The sequence below is a fragment of the Plectropomus leopardus genome, chromosome 4 (genome assembly GCF_008729295.1).
Source record: "Plectropomus leopardus isolate mb chromosome 4, YSFRI_Pleo_2.0, whole genome shotgun sequence".
Classification (NCBI taxonomy): Eukaryota; Metazoa; Chordata; class Actinopteri; order Perciformes; family Serranidae; genus Plectropomus; species Plectropomus leopardus.
In genome coordinates this window covers 29,908,715-29,926,720 of record NC_056466.1, presented here as the reverse complement: position 1 = coordinate 29,926,720, position 18,006 = coordinate 29,908,715, and the positions used below count along the sequence as shown (strand labels likewise).

General features: G+C 39.3%; 1 protein-coding gene across 1 annotated transcript in view; it reads right to left on the bottom strand.

Moving 5' to 3' along the window:
- The window catches only part of grin2bb (glutamate receptor, ionotropic, N-methyl D-aspartate 2B, genome duplicate b), a 121,095-nt gene that overhangs the window by 42,702 nt on the left and 60,387 nt on the right, over positions 1-18,006 (bottom strand). Inside the window, exons 5-7 of the mRNA XM_042485841.1 lie at positions 10,290-10,433; positions 6,801-7,071; positions 2,849-3,041 (exon numbers count right to left, since the gene is read on the bottom strand). Of these exons, the coding sequence (XP_042341775.1) occupies positions 2,849-3,041; positions 6,801-7,071; positions 10,290-10,433 (608 nt within the window). The remainder of the gene's footprint in view (positions 1-2,848; positions 3,042-6,800; positions 7,072-10,289; positions 10,434-18,006) is intronic.

The window sequence follows — 18,006 nt, the reverse complement described above, 5'->3', positions numbered from 1 at the left end:
ACAGTGAAAAAAAAACAAAACAAATAAAAGATGGAGAAAATGTTGAATATTAGGAAAAAGCGAGAAATGAAAGGCAGGCAGGTGCATAGTTTTGTAAGGCTGAAATACATCTTATGAGGAATGACATCAGTAACTCCAAGCTTTTACTAGATTAAGCCTTAAAGAGCAGTTAAATGTCATGCTGTAACAACACATATGTGTTCGTGTGAGTCTGCTTGTGCGTTTCTGTGTGCTAGCGATAACCCCACTCTTGTTCTTTGGCTCTTTTTTTTATTAATCCGGTTGTCCCCGAGCATTCAATTAGCTGTGGAATCTCTGATCAATGTGAACTGTAAAAGCATGCCCTATGAAGTTAAATGGGGATTAATTATTGAATACCAATGCTCCTGCTTGTTCTGTAATGTGCCAAAAAAAGCAAAAACAAGGAGGTTAAGAGGAAGAGGAAAAGAAGGATGTTTTCCTTTAAAGATGGCTGTGGGTTAGGCTAAAGATAATACAAGATGCTTCTGTAAGTCTGAGAGCTGATGTCTCTGTTCATCTTTTGTTTTAAGTTTTTATTGGCTAATTAAAGTAATTCTCCTTGGGGAATGTGTCGCAATTTCTGTGTGTATTTGTAGTTCATATTGTGCTGCATGTGTGTGGTCGCACATTTGCTTGACTTATTGTCATATTTTCAACTGCGCTTCAGCAACAGAAAACCAAGCTGCTTTTTCCTTGTTATTTTACCCGCCAGCTCCTTTGGCTCTGACTCATATGAATTAAAAAAAAGGTTTCATCGGCTTTTGTTCAGCTCATCTTCTTGCATTGTGCATGACGCCCCGGCTCATTTTCTGTACCAAAGTACATTTCAAAGCTTATAAAACTAGGTGAACAGGGCTCATTGCCTTTTCATTTGCCAGTGAGGGAAGATTGTCTTTCCTAGACCTGGGCTCAAACTCAAAACAATGTTTAATCAGAAGCACAGATTGTTTATTTCAAGTTCTAGCTCCCAAAGACAAAGGATCTGTGCTGAAATCACGGTGTGAAAGCAAACCTGTTCATTTTGAGGTGGACTTTGCAGCCAGAGCCTCGTATTTTTACTCAAATGACCCTTCACGAAGCCAAACTCCACTTAGTTACTGTTGGTGAATCAGTCAAGCCTTATGCAAAAATAACGACGGCAGGCTTTTCATTCAAAATTCATAGCAAATATTGAAATAACTGGTCCTTTGTGGTAAACACGCAGCTTCTCTGGATTTTGTCAGGTGAAATGACATCTGTCTCTCACAGCTGCAGTGAGTTAGTGTAAGCTAATGCTAATACTTAAACCCCGCTGTTTACAGCTGACTTTTTTAATGTTTTGTTTTAAAACAAGAACCCTGCAAAGGGTCTTAAATATCACATGATGGTGTCATATATGATATCATACAACCAGACCCAGGGTAAAACCACATCAGCATTGCCACCAGAACAGTTTTTCTCGTGTAACATGCAACATCACTACATGATGTAGTTGGCAAATGACATTACATTTTGACATGACATTACCATTTAAGTGGCCAAATCGAGGAATTAAAACTTATGGGTCCATCGAATGATACCATTGGGACCATAATGTGTTTTTGATGTACATTAACTTCCCAGAACGAATACGTAAATAGCCCTTATTTGAACTATTATGTTCTAAAAGTTGTAAAATTCACAGATAGCTGAAAGCTGCTATTTTCCTACAGTCATTCACATGAGTGAGCCAGAGACAGAGTGATTGGGAGGTGGGGTTTAAGGAAATGTCAGTGCACTTGCTCTGAACTTGCTTCCATGGATGTGGAGGAATGGCCATTGTACACAGCTCTATTATTCATGGGATTAACCAACGCATTCTCACTCCAAAGTTGTCAAATACTGATGCTTAGTCAGTGACCCTACCAGTCAAACTATGACACCCTGGATATGCCTCCAGTGTCAGTTTTGGATGCTAAGATTGTCAATTTATGGCTGTAACATGCATTGTGTCTTTTCAAAATGAACAACCATTTTGGCATGAAATGTACAGTTTTGGCTCCTTAAATGCAGACAGTCTTTATTCTCCATTATCTTCCAACATAGATTTACTTCATTTTTTGGGTTTACCTCCTTAGGTTCGGGCTAAAAACGTACATGGATAGGTTTAGAAAAAACATCATGGTTTGGCTTGAAATTATTTAAGTTTGTTACTAACATCACGCAGCGTCACGTGACATATGTCACTAGCCTAGCATACAAGATATACTGGCATACTATGCAGTGAACTGAATGGTGTTTAAATAAGCTGGTTAACAGCAGCCTCCAGGGTGAAAGTCTAGAGTTTGTTTGACCGATTCCACCTCCTCTACTACCTACCTTATGCTGACTTTCTTCCTTTTTTATACAATGGCAGTTGCTCAAAACATAAAAAACATGAAACCACCCAGTGCGCCAGTATCTGACGCCAAAGCGTTGGTATTTGACGAGTTGTAAGTAAGACTGGGTTAAGATAATGCTAGGTTACTACTATAGGTAGTAGGCTAGTTAGTTGGGCGTGCATAAACACAAATTTAAATCCATTCCATACACATTTGCATGTGTTTTGTAAATGTTAAAAAAAAAGGCAGCAACCTCCAAACACTTTAACTACTGTGCAAAACTTAAGCTTGCAAGGAAATCCAGCGTTAGACAGACCTGCTGTGATGAGTTTCATTTGGTAAACTACGACTGGAAAACACTGTTAAGTGACTTGATTTTGCTTACACATTTTCAGTCTACAGTCTACATTACTTGTTTCTGGATTTGTCTATCGCAGCCACTGCCCCCTGTTTTCCCCCAGCTGCCCATCCCCCAATCATTGACTCACTTCAGTATTTCCTTGGAATGGCCAGTGTTGGAGCTCTTTTTGTCAGGTGTCCCGAGGCAGCTTGACTTTAGCAGGGTGTGCGGTCCCCGGTCCAGGATCATGGTGGAGGTCGCCGTGGCAATGACAGCCACTGCATCACGTACCCTGGCCTCGATGTTGTAGTCCCATTCGTCATATGACACCGAGATAAGCCCTGGGAAAGAAAGAAAGAGAGATGGAGTGAGGTGAGAGGGAAGGGATGTATGGAGAGCAGGAGGAAAAAGAAGGTGTAGAAAGAAATATGGAGAAAGTTAAAAAAAAAAAGGAAAGTGTGAGAAAGAGAGGGAGGATACAAACAGGCAGGCAGAGGCAGAGTGCAATGAAAAATAGCCTGAGGGGGGAAATAAATACAAAAATGAAAGCATTTTCGAGGAGGCTGCAAAGTGGCAAAACACTGAGAGAAAATCAAGAGGGCAATCATACCTGCAGTATCTTAATTTGGTCCAAGCCAGTGTGGAGCTGTTTACTTTGCTATTTTTATGAAATAAATGCTCACACAGGTTGAAATCGTGTGGAAAAAAAAATAGCTGAATATGAGTGTTGGTCGAGACTGTGGTCATCCTTCAGCACATTTTGTCATGCTTGGCTTTCCGAGCATGAGGAACTGCTGGCTATCAGATGTCAGCATCCATTTCTCACACTCATAAACAACTGTGCTTTGGGGTTATTTTCCATGTCTGGTGAGGATTACTCGTTCACATTTGAAACCTGCACTGTAAATCTGTTGGAAAAAGGCAAACCTGCATTTTCAGGCAGCCTTGGTGTTGTTGCGGCTTTCACACACGTTAAAATGTGGAACTACAGGAGAAAAAGCCTCAAATAAACATGCTTTGTGTGGGGAGGGGTGCATGAGAGAGCCACAGCAAAATGACAAAGGGGTCTCTTTCCTGCCTGACCCGATTCCCTGGAGAGATATTTTCAAAACAACATCACTGGGAATTCTCTTAATGATGGACTCCAGAGAGGCCAAAGCTCAGACTATTATTAGAACTGATGGCCACGATATAAAAGAAAAGCTTGTCAGCCCGCATTTGGCTCACATTCATGTGAGATATTGCAGAATAAATAAAATTAAGACTTTCGGCCAAATGAACTCCCAAACAAATTGTAAACTCACCTACCTGAGGTTAACAGAAATCAGTATGCACCCGACCACTGACTGGAACAGCATAGTGCAAATACGCAAGGAGAGCATTTGCATATATGCAAACAAGCCCATCTGCCACTTGTTCCCACATTTAAATACAAAGCTTTTGAAAACTTAACCACAGAATAATGTTATACACATTTTAGTGTCTTGCTCTACAACACTGAAGCAGAGGAGTTGCTTAAATTAGTTTGGATCTGGCCCCTCTGGTTTTAACATTTGACCTCTGAACCTCTGTCTGCAGATTAGATGAGGTCAGTAAATTACAGCCAGCAAAAGTTGGATTCTTCACTCAAGTTGCACTGCATATGCCTAAATACAAAAAACTTACGAATCATATTCGTATGAGGCAATGGTATAATATACTGATATGCTGACTGATAGTCTTGTTGCATAATCAAACTAAAGTATTCTCTAATGTCTCAAAAAAAACATCATGATTTAGGATCCTACACATTTTAACCAGAGAATCCTGATACTGATCCTGAAAAGTTACAATATTGAAGATCTCAGTTTTGCTCTGTTTGACGGCACCTTTAGCAAAAAGCTGTAAGTGTGGTGTGTTTGTTGGCAGACTTTGAGGCTTGACACCAAGCTGGTGAGAGTATTTAAATCAGTTTGATCCATGAGCCCTGCAGCTGGCGAGATGAAAGGGTTACCACAGCACTGACAGTGTGTCTTATTTGGTGTAGGCTGCTTATTAATGAGTGTTTCCCTCTCATGACTTTTCTTGGGAATGTTGCCACAGACACAAAGTTCTTAATACTGCAAAGCATCGGTAGGCCATAGGCTCAATCACTACCTAACAGACATTTATGTAAATACAATTCTTCAAGATCATTACTTTAAACTCAGGGTATGTGCTGACACCGAGAACCACTACGAAACCAGCGTCTTCTGTTCCTTATATTTAAAAAAAAAGACAGATGCTGTTAGCACACAGAAGCTCGTAACCAAAAATGCTATTTGTACCAGAGATCTAAATAGCAAATGTGGCAGCCATTGCACAACCAAAACAAGAAGCCGATAGTGTTTTGTTTTCTCTGCTAACTGTGTAAAACAAAATGCAAAGAAAGAAGTACAACTACTGTGAAGAAACGAGCATCTCTGGCAGCATCAACGTTACATTTTACATCATGTACCCTGCGTTGGATTTGGATTTTGAAGGGAACCGTCTGGATTGCTCTACAGTTAAAAAGGAAATGCGTGATGGCACAAAGCGTGAAGAGGGCACCAAAGCTGCACTCTGTTAAAGCTATACTGTAGAACTGCAGCTATAACAGCCTTCCACACCTCATCACTCCAGATCATCACACCATGCCACTGAAGCTGTCAAGGGTGTGTTTCTGGATGACCTCTGGAAAAATCACTGCAAGGATGATCATTACCAGTCAAGTATAGTATAATACCAGTGATTGAAAGTGGGAGAGAGAGAGGGGAGAGAAATGTTTTTGTGTTATTTGTTTACACTATGATTCAAAACAAAGTATCATAATTATTTTGGAAAGTGTGACCTAATGTGTAAAATTTGACATGTGGCACTTAATGAGCTTTCTCTGCAAAACCCCACTTAGCTGCATTTTTCAGTCAGCAACACTGGTATGACATTTTGAGAAAATGAGATCTCTGTTCAAACCCTGAAAAGGTAATATTAACCTCTTGCTGATCTGGGGCCAGTTTCGCAAAAGAGGTTTTAGACTTGTTTCAAGTGTTAGGGCAGTCTTCATTTTGCTGTTATATTAATTAAGACAGTTTCATAAAAAATAGCTTACTTTACACTCATTTTAAGCGTAAAAAAGTTAGCCAGCCAACCCCCATGTTAATTGTGGATGAAAAGAGCCATGTCTCTTTTGTGACAATCCGCTGACTAGACACACTAAATGAATTCCACCATGCGGTTGTGCGCTGCTGCTAACCAGTCAAGTTGTACTTACAGTTTATATTCATGTCTATGACAACATGGATACTTCACAAACATCTTCAGCCCAGCAGCACAGATCTATACAATCAGCATAGTTTCAAGGTGTCTGAACAAATGTCTCCTCTTCTGTTCCTGAGATATGATGCTGTGAAGAGCTTTTGCAGAACATTTTAACAGTGAAGCTGATCTTTGACTATAAGTATATAAAATGTCACATTTTATCCTGTTAGAAATTTGTGTGAAATTTTGTCATAATCAGCTTATGAATTCTTGAGTTATAGCCATAAATATATTTTGCAAAGTCAAAATGACATTGACCCTTGATGTTTGAGCGCTGAAATCTAATCACTTCATTATTTTGTCCAAGTGAAGGTTTGTGCCAAATTTGAGAAAATTCCCTCAACGTGTTGAATGAGACAGACATGGTCACAGTGACCTTGATCTTTAACCTTTGACCACCAAAAAATAATCAGTTCATTCGTGTGTCGAAGTGGATGTTTGCGTAACATTCGAAGAAATTCCCTCACAGCCTTTCTGAAATATTGTGTCGATGAAAATGGGACGGATAATCCAAAAACTAACGCGTCCAGCCAGGGCTATCACCAGCGTGGAAGCATGAAAAGAGTAAAACAGAGCTGACACTTTGGCCACATTTAATATGAAAATCTGACATTGTAGCATAATATATGACTTAAAGTTAGGGAAAAGCATAATAAGTGCCCTTTAAGATAGCCAAAAACTAGACTGCTTTGTGCAACAAATGAATTTAGTCTGTCTGAAGTCTAGCAGTCAGACCTAAGCCAAAGTCAGAGTGTATGAAACTGGCCCCTGGTGTTTGGGTGTACCTGTAGGGAAGACAGAAGGAACGTGGTCTGCATCTCCAGCCACCAGCGACGGCACGATCCAGGTGAAGCCATAACCCGTAAGGCCCACAGAATGGGCCACCTCAAAGATAGTGCTCGCCTCCTCCTTAGTGCAGTAGAGCAGGATAACGGGACTCTGCAGTTTCTTCAGCTGGTTCTGAATCTTGGAATCTCCATCGTCCACTGACATGTCCAGTAGGAAGACTTCTTCTAGCTCCCAGCCCACGAAGCTGTTATCGATGGTACTGCGGACCTGGATGGGAACGGGAGATGTGATTTTAAAACGTGTAGGCTGCACACATACAGTAGATTTTTTCAGAAGAGATACTGGAACAAAATTGACTGAGATGTCTCCTCCTCCAGCTCCCAGATTGCAAAACTGTTCTGTCTTTACACGTCTCTAGAGAGTAGGATGCAGCGGTCGATTTTTGGGAAAAAAAAAAAAAATACCAAAGACAAGATTAGGTAATCTCTTTTCCCAAATCTTAAGGCTATATCCTTATACTCACAAAGGAAACAAGATGTGATTTTTGGTATTGTAGATCACTAACTAACTCATATATATAATATTTTTTTCACCTTGTAAATTTGTGCTTGTGAGTGTCATCAAGGCGAAATGTGGTCCTGTTGACACCTATTGTAGCGGGAACTAACACAGAAGTCGTTTTGACTACTTAGTACTCAAGTTGCTAGGTGTTTATATTTCTGCCTGTGGTCAGATTTTGTAAAAATGATATTGTCATAACCATGCAAGATACAGTCAACAAGATTTACAGGCGTGCAGTTCAGATCAAGATGAAAGCTGATTTCAGAGATGAGCGTGGTCCAAGCAAGGGCACTGGAAGTACCCCCCCCCCGCTTACGTGGCCCTGGCCCATACCGGTTTTAAGCTATGGATTGCTGTATCTCAGTTTAAATATTGACTCCCGTCTACTGATCCATGATCCAACACAATCTTGAGCACACTGAACAAATGTGGCACGGTTCACCTGTTTACCAGACTCACTTCTCTCATGTCATAAGTTCCATTGCACCATACAAGGGATGCACGATAATATGTGCACGCCAACAACATCAGCTGATACTGGCTTTAAAAATGAGATATGCTGATTTCTGCTGATATGACATCATGATTCTTGAATTTATTTATTTTCTTAATTGACAAAGTAAAAATGTACAAAGCATCAACCCTAAGTTAAAGTATTTTTCGTTTTTTATGAATGAATAAAACATACATTGAAAAGCACTGTATTTAATGTCTCCATCTGCTGGTGGGCCATCACGATAAGACAATGCATAAGAGAGTTAATGATCACTAAAATTAGGTGAGGGGAAAAAACATATATCAATATTGATATCAGCATTGGTTATCGGCTATCGGTTATCGTAAGTTATTTACCAGCATATCAGATATCGGCAAAAAAAATCCAAAATCATGCATCCCTGCACCATACAAACCAATTTGGCATTGTGGCTATTGCATTCCCATTGCAAGATGGTATCAAGTTTTGTTTTTATTTTGTGTTCCAGGGTAAGAGAGTAAAAGCTGTTCCTTAAACAAAGCGTTTTGTGTGAAGTATATCCCATTACAACGCTTCATTTCTTTGTATTAGAAGGAAGAAAAAGAAACCTTGAATCTATGTGTGTTTGATATTTGCTTGAGAGAGGACAGGAAAAGATTTATGATGCTTGTTATAACTGTATAGCTTTTCTCACCGCTAAATTCATTGGGGCTTTGAGTCTTTTGTTTTCATAATATTTTTAGATATTTTGCAAATATACAGTTTGTAGGGACAGTGACCTTACCATTTGATAAGAGAGTCTATACATTATATACATTCAGCATTAAGCTAATGAACTATGGACACTAAATTCTCATTCATAACCTCCATTTAGATAATTAATATATTATTTTTCTTTTAAACCAGACTGTTACTCTAACTTTGTTCAAAGGAAAGGCCCTGCCATGCAGCAATATTATTGAGAAATATGATTAGCTGACTTTCAATAACTTTTTATTCATTTCAGATGTGTGTCTGATGTTTAAAGTTATTCAGGATCTCATACCATCCCCTTTAAAGAGTCTGTTCTAAGCCCTGGAGATAAGGAGGCTGAAGCCTCACTGAGTGACTGCATTCAAAAAGACATGCTCGGCCAATCTGCCTTTTCCATTAAAGCAATCAGAAAATGGAACTCACTACCCACTTACATCAGACTCCGCCAAACCTTATCATTTTTAAAAGCTTGAAATTATGGTTTAAACCCAGACAATCGTGTCCGCAGAAATAGTTGCTTTTTGTTAGGATTATTTCATCACTTGTACACAGTCCTCGCTTAATACCAGAATAAAGAAAAAGGATGTAGATAAGACACACATCTTATCAAAGGACAGGAAAACAATATGAAAACTACAGTATTTGTCAGGCCTCTTATAATGGGTCTCCAAAAGACAAGAGTAATGATACCTAATGTGACTGGGACCCAGAGCCGAAGTGAATCTCTCATTTGAATCCACGGTTGAGAAAGTTTACGGCCATTAGCTGTATAATAAGTATCCTGCTGCTTCAGGAGTCAGCTTTCATCAAAGGAATACATTTATCTTAGCATACATTTATCTCAGTTAGCGGAAAATATTCTTAATAATTTTCAACCTTTTCCCAAATAAGGGTGGGAGATATATGGAATACGTTTGATGTATTGCGGTTTGTTTCATGTGGGAAATTTAAAATTGCAACATTGCAAGCATTAAGTATACATTGTCTTATAATATTTTAAGGCAATGGCATGAGGCTTTCTTCCGCATTTTGGTGATCTCTGTCTCACACACACAAGAAGACACACTGTTTGAGCAGGTGATGCATGTATTTTTGTATCTGCAGGGCTTCAGATTGCTACTATTTAGTTGCATTTTATAATCATGGAGCACCAGTGTAACTAGTTAATATTAGTAAAATATGGAGCGGAGACTGCTAGTTTGTTTGCTCACAGTGAATACATTTCACATTTAAGGTGCTAGAAATAGACCGTAAGCTTCTAGTTCACAGCAAAAAAATCTACACTTCTGGCCTGAGACTGCTCCAAAGTAAAAGCACCAATGGTTCTGCTTTAATTTACTTAATAATGACAGTATTTTATTTAAATTAATTGCGGCAGTATTTCATAAGCTTTCATAAAGCTGACAGTAGCTACTTCATTTAACTCAATAGCAACTGTAGTTCATTTAATAATTTTGTATTTTAGTAGTCTGCAGTAGTTCAGACGAGATTTCAAAACATCAAGATAAAATATCAAGCATCACAATAAAGTCTTAAAATCTTGCAGTATTCATATTGCCCAGCCCTATTACTAAGTGGTATATCATGTATATAGATAGTGCATACACACCTACTGCTATATTCCCATAGGCAGGTGTGTACAGTGCATGCTGTACAGTACATCTTTATCAAAGTTTCTAAATATAGTTTTATTTACCTTGTTGACAAAGTCCTGGTGGCCGGGGTAGTACGTGGTGACTATGGAGAAGATGTACCAGTCATACTCCTCCATGATGTTCAACATGACAGAGGCCTGCTGCTCGATGGACGGACCAAACTGGAAAAACATGGAGTTGTCGTCCTGGAAACCACAGACAAGGAGCCAATCAGCAAACAAGGTCATGAGTCATGCAGCATGAGAGAGGACTGGAAGGTAGGGCACAGATGATTGTGGAGTGTGTCCAGCTACTGCAAGCCTCAGGAACTAATGTAGTCCTGTTTATTGCTCGGAGTTGTGCTCCGTCTGTGTCTGCTGTAAATGCATGAAAGAATATGTAACGGAATGACAGATTTTCCATTCACCTACTGGATTTACGATATTTTAATCAGAGTGTTTTACTTGTGTGCAGTGTCAAAGGATGCTTTTCCACTAGTTATGAATATTCAGACACAGACAGGGTGACTCATTCATTATCAAGGAGCCCTATCAAAGCTATGATAGCACATTTAGTATGCTGCAGAGAGTACAACAGGTAAGAGGGCCACCTGGTTCAGTGATATTGAATGTAGGGTACCAAATGTGTGGACAGACATCTCTGTCAAAACATTTTTTTTCTAAGGAGAGAGGAGGAAGCGACAAAGTAAGAAGAGCTCTTGGCACTCCAGAAATCTGGTGCCATGGTTTGGTCAAGGGCAGGTCAGTCACCCATGTAAAACTGCCAAGCAACTCATCGCGACACAGAAGTCAAGACGGATTATTCACAAGTGTTAGTGACTGGAGGCGACGTGGCAGAGGCGCTGTAATGAGAACAGCATCATGTCTGGGGTCCTCTGTGTATCCACAGTGAAATATTCTGTTAAAAGGTGACTGAGATGACCAGAGGTGTTGGGTCAGGCCCAAAAATGGACACTGCTTCACTGATTCATAGTCGACATTGCTCAGGAGGTCAAGTAGGTGTTTACATTAAATAGTCTAACATTTTGGGAATTGAGCCAAATAAGAAGACTGACACCACTCTCATGTTTGTGTGTTACATGCAGGGTTGCAGAATGCAAATTTGTGAATCCTAGAATGGTGAGGAATGACCCGCCTTACTCTAACTATGACTGACTACCTCTCATTGCCTTCACTGGTTGGATTGGTTTAGTTTAGGCAACAGGACACGGACTAGTTAGGGTTGGAATAAACATGTCAGGTTATGCCAAACAGAGGCAGCGTAAGCAGAGTAAGGTTGGCCATTCCTTCACCATCCTAGCCCACTAAGCCATTGAAAAGACGTTTAATACATAAATGTCTTAATACATAACTGTTTACATTTTGGCTATTCAAGGTTAAAATGTGAACGATTAGTAGACTTCAAGTCTGAGCCTAGATGAAAGAGTAAACAGAATTTGTGTATATGACAAAAAAATAAACATTCATGATGTGAACGCCAGGGTATGTAGTTCTTTTGTTAATCATCATGTAGTGTACTTGTAAAGTGTCCTTAGGTCCCATTAAAGGCGCTATATAAATCCAAGCTATTATTATTGTTATTATCATTATCATTTTCAGGTTTTCGTGTATTTTTAATATAGTTGAGGATTCTTTTAAAATATGGCCAAAAATCGGGCTATATGTAGCCCATAAATCTTGATGTATAACAGGCCTAAAGCTGGGAGATGATGTTTAAATGATGTCTATTGCTCAGTAAGAGGATTCGCAAATTCGCCTGCTGGTCGTATTTAGCCTAACTGAGCATAAAGGCAAGAAACAGGCAAACAGCTAACTGGCTCTGTCCAAAGTGAGGCGTCTACAGCCATGTTTTAGCTACTGAGTGAGGCTGAAAATAGCCACAGCAGTTCTTTGTGCTAAACGCTAATGTCAGCACGCTATAATGAAAATGTTAACATTCTGATGTTTAGCAGGTTAACCATGTCTAATGTCTTAGTTTAGAGTCTGCATTAAGCTCAAAGTAGTTTGTCAAAACCAAAACATAGAATACATTTTGACCTGATGATGTTAATACAAGTTAAGGCTTTACCTGAGTCATTAAGTCAAGTTAAGTGAATTTTATTTCTAAAGCTCATTATCACAAATCACACCCGCGTCAGAGGTCTTTACAGCATATGACATCCCTCTGTCCTTAGATCCTCACATTGACTAAGGAAAAACTCCCCCAACAAAACCCCCTATAATGGGGAAAAAAATGGTAGAAACTTCAGAAAGAACGACTGATGGGGATCCCACTTCCAGGACGGACAGACGTGCAGTAGATGTAGTAAAGAACAATTAGATTACAGTAGATGACAAAATTATGTATAGGAAAAAGAGAGAGAAAAATCCTAACAGAGCACTATGCTCTGAAAATGGCGGTTACTCGGGGTTCCTTAAATCTCCAAAAGTAGGATGGAAGCCAGAACCTTCAGCTACCATGCTCTTCTTTTAGTCAAGGAGGAAGACACCATGTCCACATTTAGTATACTTAAGACTTTCCTCTTTGATAAAGCTTATAGTTAGGGCTGGCTCAGGCTTGCCTTGGACCTGCCCCTAGTTAGGCTGACATATGCCTAGTCTGCTGGCGTTCCTGCACATTACAGTTTATCCTCTGGGAGGTAAGAATGCCTGTAGCCTTCCAAATGTAATAGCTATCCATCCAAACGCTGCTAAGAGATTTCACTCAAAACCCAGACTGCAAACCTCATGGTGATGCTCGGGGAAAAGTCAGGAGGAAACAAAAGTTATTAGTATACAACCTCTGGGGAACAAGATTGCTTTACAGAATATAACAGCCTCTCATCCAATATATGTTGAGATATTTCAGTCTGAACCGAAAGTAGTAGTGGACCAACACTACCATAGCCAGAGCCATGCCACCACCATGGCTAGTAATACACATTATAACATCTCCAAAGTAATGATTTTGGTATGGGGCTGTAAAATCACAAAGAGTTAGATTTCTATTTATGCACGGGGGCCTGCAGTATGAAGCCAGTTAAACATCTTGTTATCTGGCTTTACAAACCCTCTCAATGGCTGTCTGGGAAATTGGCGTCATTAAGCTGGTTAGCAAGTGGCTCAGATAACTCTGGATTTCCCTATCCAGCCTCGAGCACCTTCATGTGAAAGAGGCAGCGTTGTTAACTATGGGTCACATCATCAGAACAACGAATGAAGCACTTTATATGACGTGAGATGAGACAGTGATACTTATTATCTACAACAATGTTACATTTTAGGGATAGCAAAAAGTCATATTCATCAGAGTGAAACGAAACGACAGCCCTGTAATCTCACAACAGAATAAGAAGATGTAGAAACACTAGAAGTATTAAAGGAGGCCAAAGCATAGAATACATGTAGGTGTTATTATGACTTCAGTATAGAGTGAGTATTTTTTGCTGTTTAGCTGGATGATGAAGAAACTTCTCTCAATATGTCACACAAAACCACTTAAACTGTTTCTGCTACCAAAGAGAATGAGAATGCAGTTAATGCCTGATGAGGTATATCTGAAATGGTGCTTTATAATGACAGGCACCAATTAACAGTGGGCTGATTATTTTTCTAATAAAGATAATCGTTTTCTTTCCAGTGATCATCACATAGGTGTCTCATGTTAATCTGAGCTGCAGTGATGGAATCAGAGTTTAAAAATAGCCACACTGTCAGCTATCACTCCAGGGATAAAATCAGCTTTGCATAATTAAAAATGCAACTGAAATCATCATTAATATTTTCAGGTTGTAAACGATCTCTCTGTTTGTTAGAAGCTTTAAATTGCTTTAAAAACAACAGTAGAAATACAAAGCTTGGAACAATAAAATGATTGTGCTGACCTATAAAAATATATACTTTGTAACTGTCCATCTGCACTTTTATCCTGGTCGGACATTTTTTTTCCAGTGATCTGACTGGCCAGTCTTTAGGGTCATGACAGGTTTTGATCTGATTCCCTGAAGATAACCTTAAGTCGGCTATTTAGCATAAGTTACCACAGTTATTAATCCCACTGAATGAGAACCAGCTTTGCAGTAGGGCTGCACAGTATGAGAAAAAATAACAATATTACAAGAAATTAAAAAAAAATATTGCCATTGCTAAATGAGTCACGATTTTAGTGGGAATAATAATGTTGCATTTTCTACTTCAAGATTATTAAAATGCTGATGTTGGGATTTTCGCTGGGGTCTGAACTTACCAAGAATGTTTGATTATTTGTGCAGCCCTACTTTGTTGTAATGAAAACCCAGCGTTAACCCCGAAGTTACCACACTAACCTCAAATCCTGCTTTGTAGTACAGGCCTCTGGTCAAACGAAGAGATACAACAAGTTAATTAATGAGATTTAGAGATGCTGGCAGGCATAATTAATTAATGTTAACTTTGGAGAGAATTGGGCTAGCTGCCCCCCCCACCTTTAGTCTCCATGCTAAGCTAGGCTATCAGCTCATTATTAAATGCAGTGACAGTGGTATTAATTCTCTAATCTGAATCCATCATATTTGTTTTCTTTTTCTTTTGTTTCCATTCAGAATGTCATTAAAATCTAGGTGAAATCAGGGACCGTGTTCATAACAGCATCGTAACAATAAATGCTTTTTAATCAATTACCTCACTCCACTTGTTTTGAACATTAATTTACAATTAAAGGCTAAAGTTCACTCTTCAGTGATTGTGTACATGTGCCCCCCCAAACAACCTTCAGCTGCATGCATCGCTTCAGTCTGTATGTTTCATGTTCAGATGCAGCCGTAAACATACGTGGACTACACATATCCATCCACATGTGCAATCGGTCATACATATTAGTCACACAGGAGGCTGAGCACTGCTCGAGTTAAGTGTGCTAACTCAGCTCTACATCAAAGCCCATCTCCCCCCGTCCTCCACTTTTACCCACAGGGACAGAAATGATCAGTTACCTACTTTTCACTGTAATGAGGTAATAACATCGCTGTGTCAAGTGACGGTGGAGCGATTGGCAGCAAATGGGGGGGGTTGTGTGTGCATGTGTGTGTAGACTAAAACCTGACATTTTACCTACACTGTGACAGTAAATACACTCCGCTCTTCTCAGGAAGGTAATGAAGGTATTCTCGCATGAATGACAGCTAATACACAATTCACCTCTCACCTCACACTTCCATCACTGTTTGAGCATTTCTGCTTCAACATGCTTTTAAATGAATTGCGCTACACGTACTTTAACCTGACATTATTATTCTATCTGTGCATCTCGTCATTTTTCCATAACGATGCGCACACAAACCCTCAAAGACTATTAAAAAACACAAATTAAGCCCTTTTTAAAGGTAAATGACATATTTATTACCATATATTTAAAGATTTGCATCATATCAGGAACAAATTACCTTGTTGGGTTGCATAGACCAGGCAGGTATGTTTAAAAAAAACATACATGTGGACAAGGTCGTTTTGGTCTTTTCTGGAGCTTTATTGAATGCATGTAAAAATATCATGTAATGCCACCCTTCTCCTTTAAAGGGTTGGTTCACATAAAAAAAGACAAATATATTGTTTTTTCTTTTTTCTGAGTTTTGGTTTTATTTGCCACAATTTTGAGTTTCTATCTCCTTTCTATTTTAAAGTGGAGGTGAGAGGACTTTGGTTTGATATGCTCTCAGCACAAAAAAGTTAAATTAAAAATTTCAACTACAACATCTCTTCCCAGAAAAAAAAATGTCTGGGATAACTGACAGAACATACTGTCAATAGTCAACATAAGGACCATGTCGATAGTAGTGAGTTTTTCTTGGAGGAAACGAAATTAGTGTGTGTGTGTGTGTGTGTGTGTGTGTGTGTGTGTGTGTGTGTGTGTACCTAGGGTAACATAGTGTGTGTACATTATGTTTTCTTGCCAAATTTGCTGGAGACTCGCAGAATAAATAGACCAGACGCAGAAACTATCACTGCAGATTGCTAACTGGCGACGGAGCTCAGTGGCACAGTGTGTCTTGTCTGAACAGTCAACAGGTTAACGTTGGCGCCAGAAGGAAGCAGGAAGTACTTTGTGCACCTCTGCCTCCTGTCTGAACCTGGTGTCGGATTGAATACATTCAAATTTGACTACATTTTTGTATTTATTAATGCATTTAGCATTTCTCCACCAGAATTGATACTGGCAGTGAGGATGACAGGATTTAAAGCTAAATTTAAACTTTTATGTATCTTTTAATTAGTTAATTGGAAAAATAAAATATGAGAAATCCAAGTAATAGAGAAAAATTTAAACCTTCTTCTTGGTTTCTTATATTTTTTGTCTATGAGAGGTTTGCTGGGTGTTGGTCGACTCTTTAGCTATTGCCCTAGCATTTGCTAGTCTTACTGGGGTCAAACACATAAATTATACAATTCAACAAGCAATTATGTACATTATATACATTTAAACATCACATTGCATTAATAAAGAAAAGGAAAAAGAATCACATATCAATTCTTTGAATTCTTAGCTGCTTCTGCAGAAAGTAGTTAAAATCTAATTTCTTCTTTAAATTATCGAGGCTAACCAGGACAGTGTTTTTGGAGAGACATGTTAGTGATAAATTATTTATATGTAATTCTCTGATGCTCTCAACATCCCTTGTATTTGAGTGGCAGCTGAAATCTGAGAAGCAGATATCTGAAAAGTTGGACAAATCAAACAACAACTCTCTGCATGACCAGAAACCACTGGGGGCAACTGGGTAAATATATATATTTTTTTATTTGGGTGAATTGATTTTTCTCTGCTCAACTTCATACATTTTCTCTCTTTAACATGTCGAGCAACAGATAGCAACCCTCTTTTCCATCACTGTTGCTCTGCCGTTCTAAATCTTGCTTTTTTCATTTCCTCTCACTTACTCACACAGTATCTATTTCTCCTTCAGCCCCCTAAACTCCCTCTTTGTCTTGTTATCGCTCTCTCCTGAGTCTTTCTTTCTAAAAGCGGGCTCAGAGAGGTGTAATCACTTGTGAGGCCGAACCTGCCATTCAAAGGGGATCGTGAGGGCACTACTTACTTCATTCTCTCCTTCTTAGATTACAGCTAATCATCATCTCATTCCACTTTCTCTTTTATATCCTAATCACCCCTATTTAATTTCTGTTCTTTATTCACATGGCATTAGTGTCATTTTTTTCCCTCCCTCTCTCTGTCTCTTGACCCCCACCCTCGCCCTATCCTTTTCCTCTCTGTCCTGTTTTTACATAATGTCCTGCAGCTTCGATTAGTTCATATCACACAGGTGTGAAGTGTCCTGCAGGGCGAAGTCTGTGTGTGTCATTACCGGAGCTGCCCATTTCCCTGCCTGCTCGCTTTCCTGCCTGTCGTTTCACATCACACACTGCTCAGCTGTGAGCACAAGAAGGAGGTTTGTCACCTAATTTTAACCGAGCTCTGTTTTTGTGTCTCCTCTCTATAAGCTGGAAGTTACTTTCTGTGAGGTGGGCTACATTTTGTAATTTGTGTTGTCAGACTTGGTTAGACAGTGCTGAAAATGGCCGGAGGGACCGCAGGATGGACGGGTATGACCATGCCTCTCTAGTTGTTGTATGTTTCTTTTTCTACTATTCTTTTTTTTTTTTTCAGAATAAACCACAACAAAAGATAGACTCATTGGGCCATATCCACACCCGCAAAGGGTGAAATGCATGCAAAGTGCACTGCAAAGCAGACAGCATCCTGGGTGTGCCTGTCCAAATTTCCATCTATGTAAATTAGGAAATATTC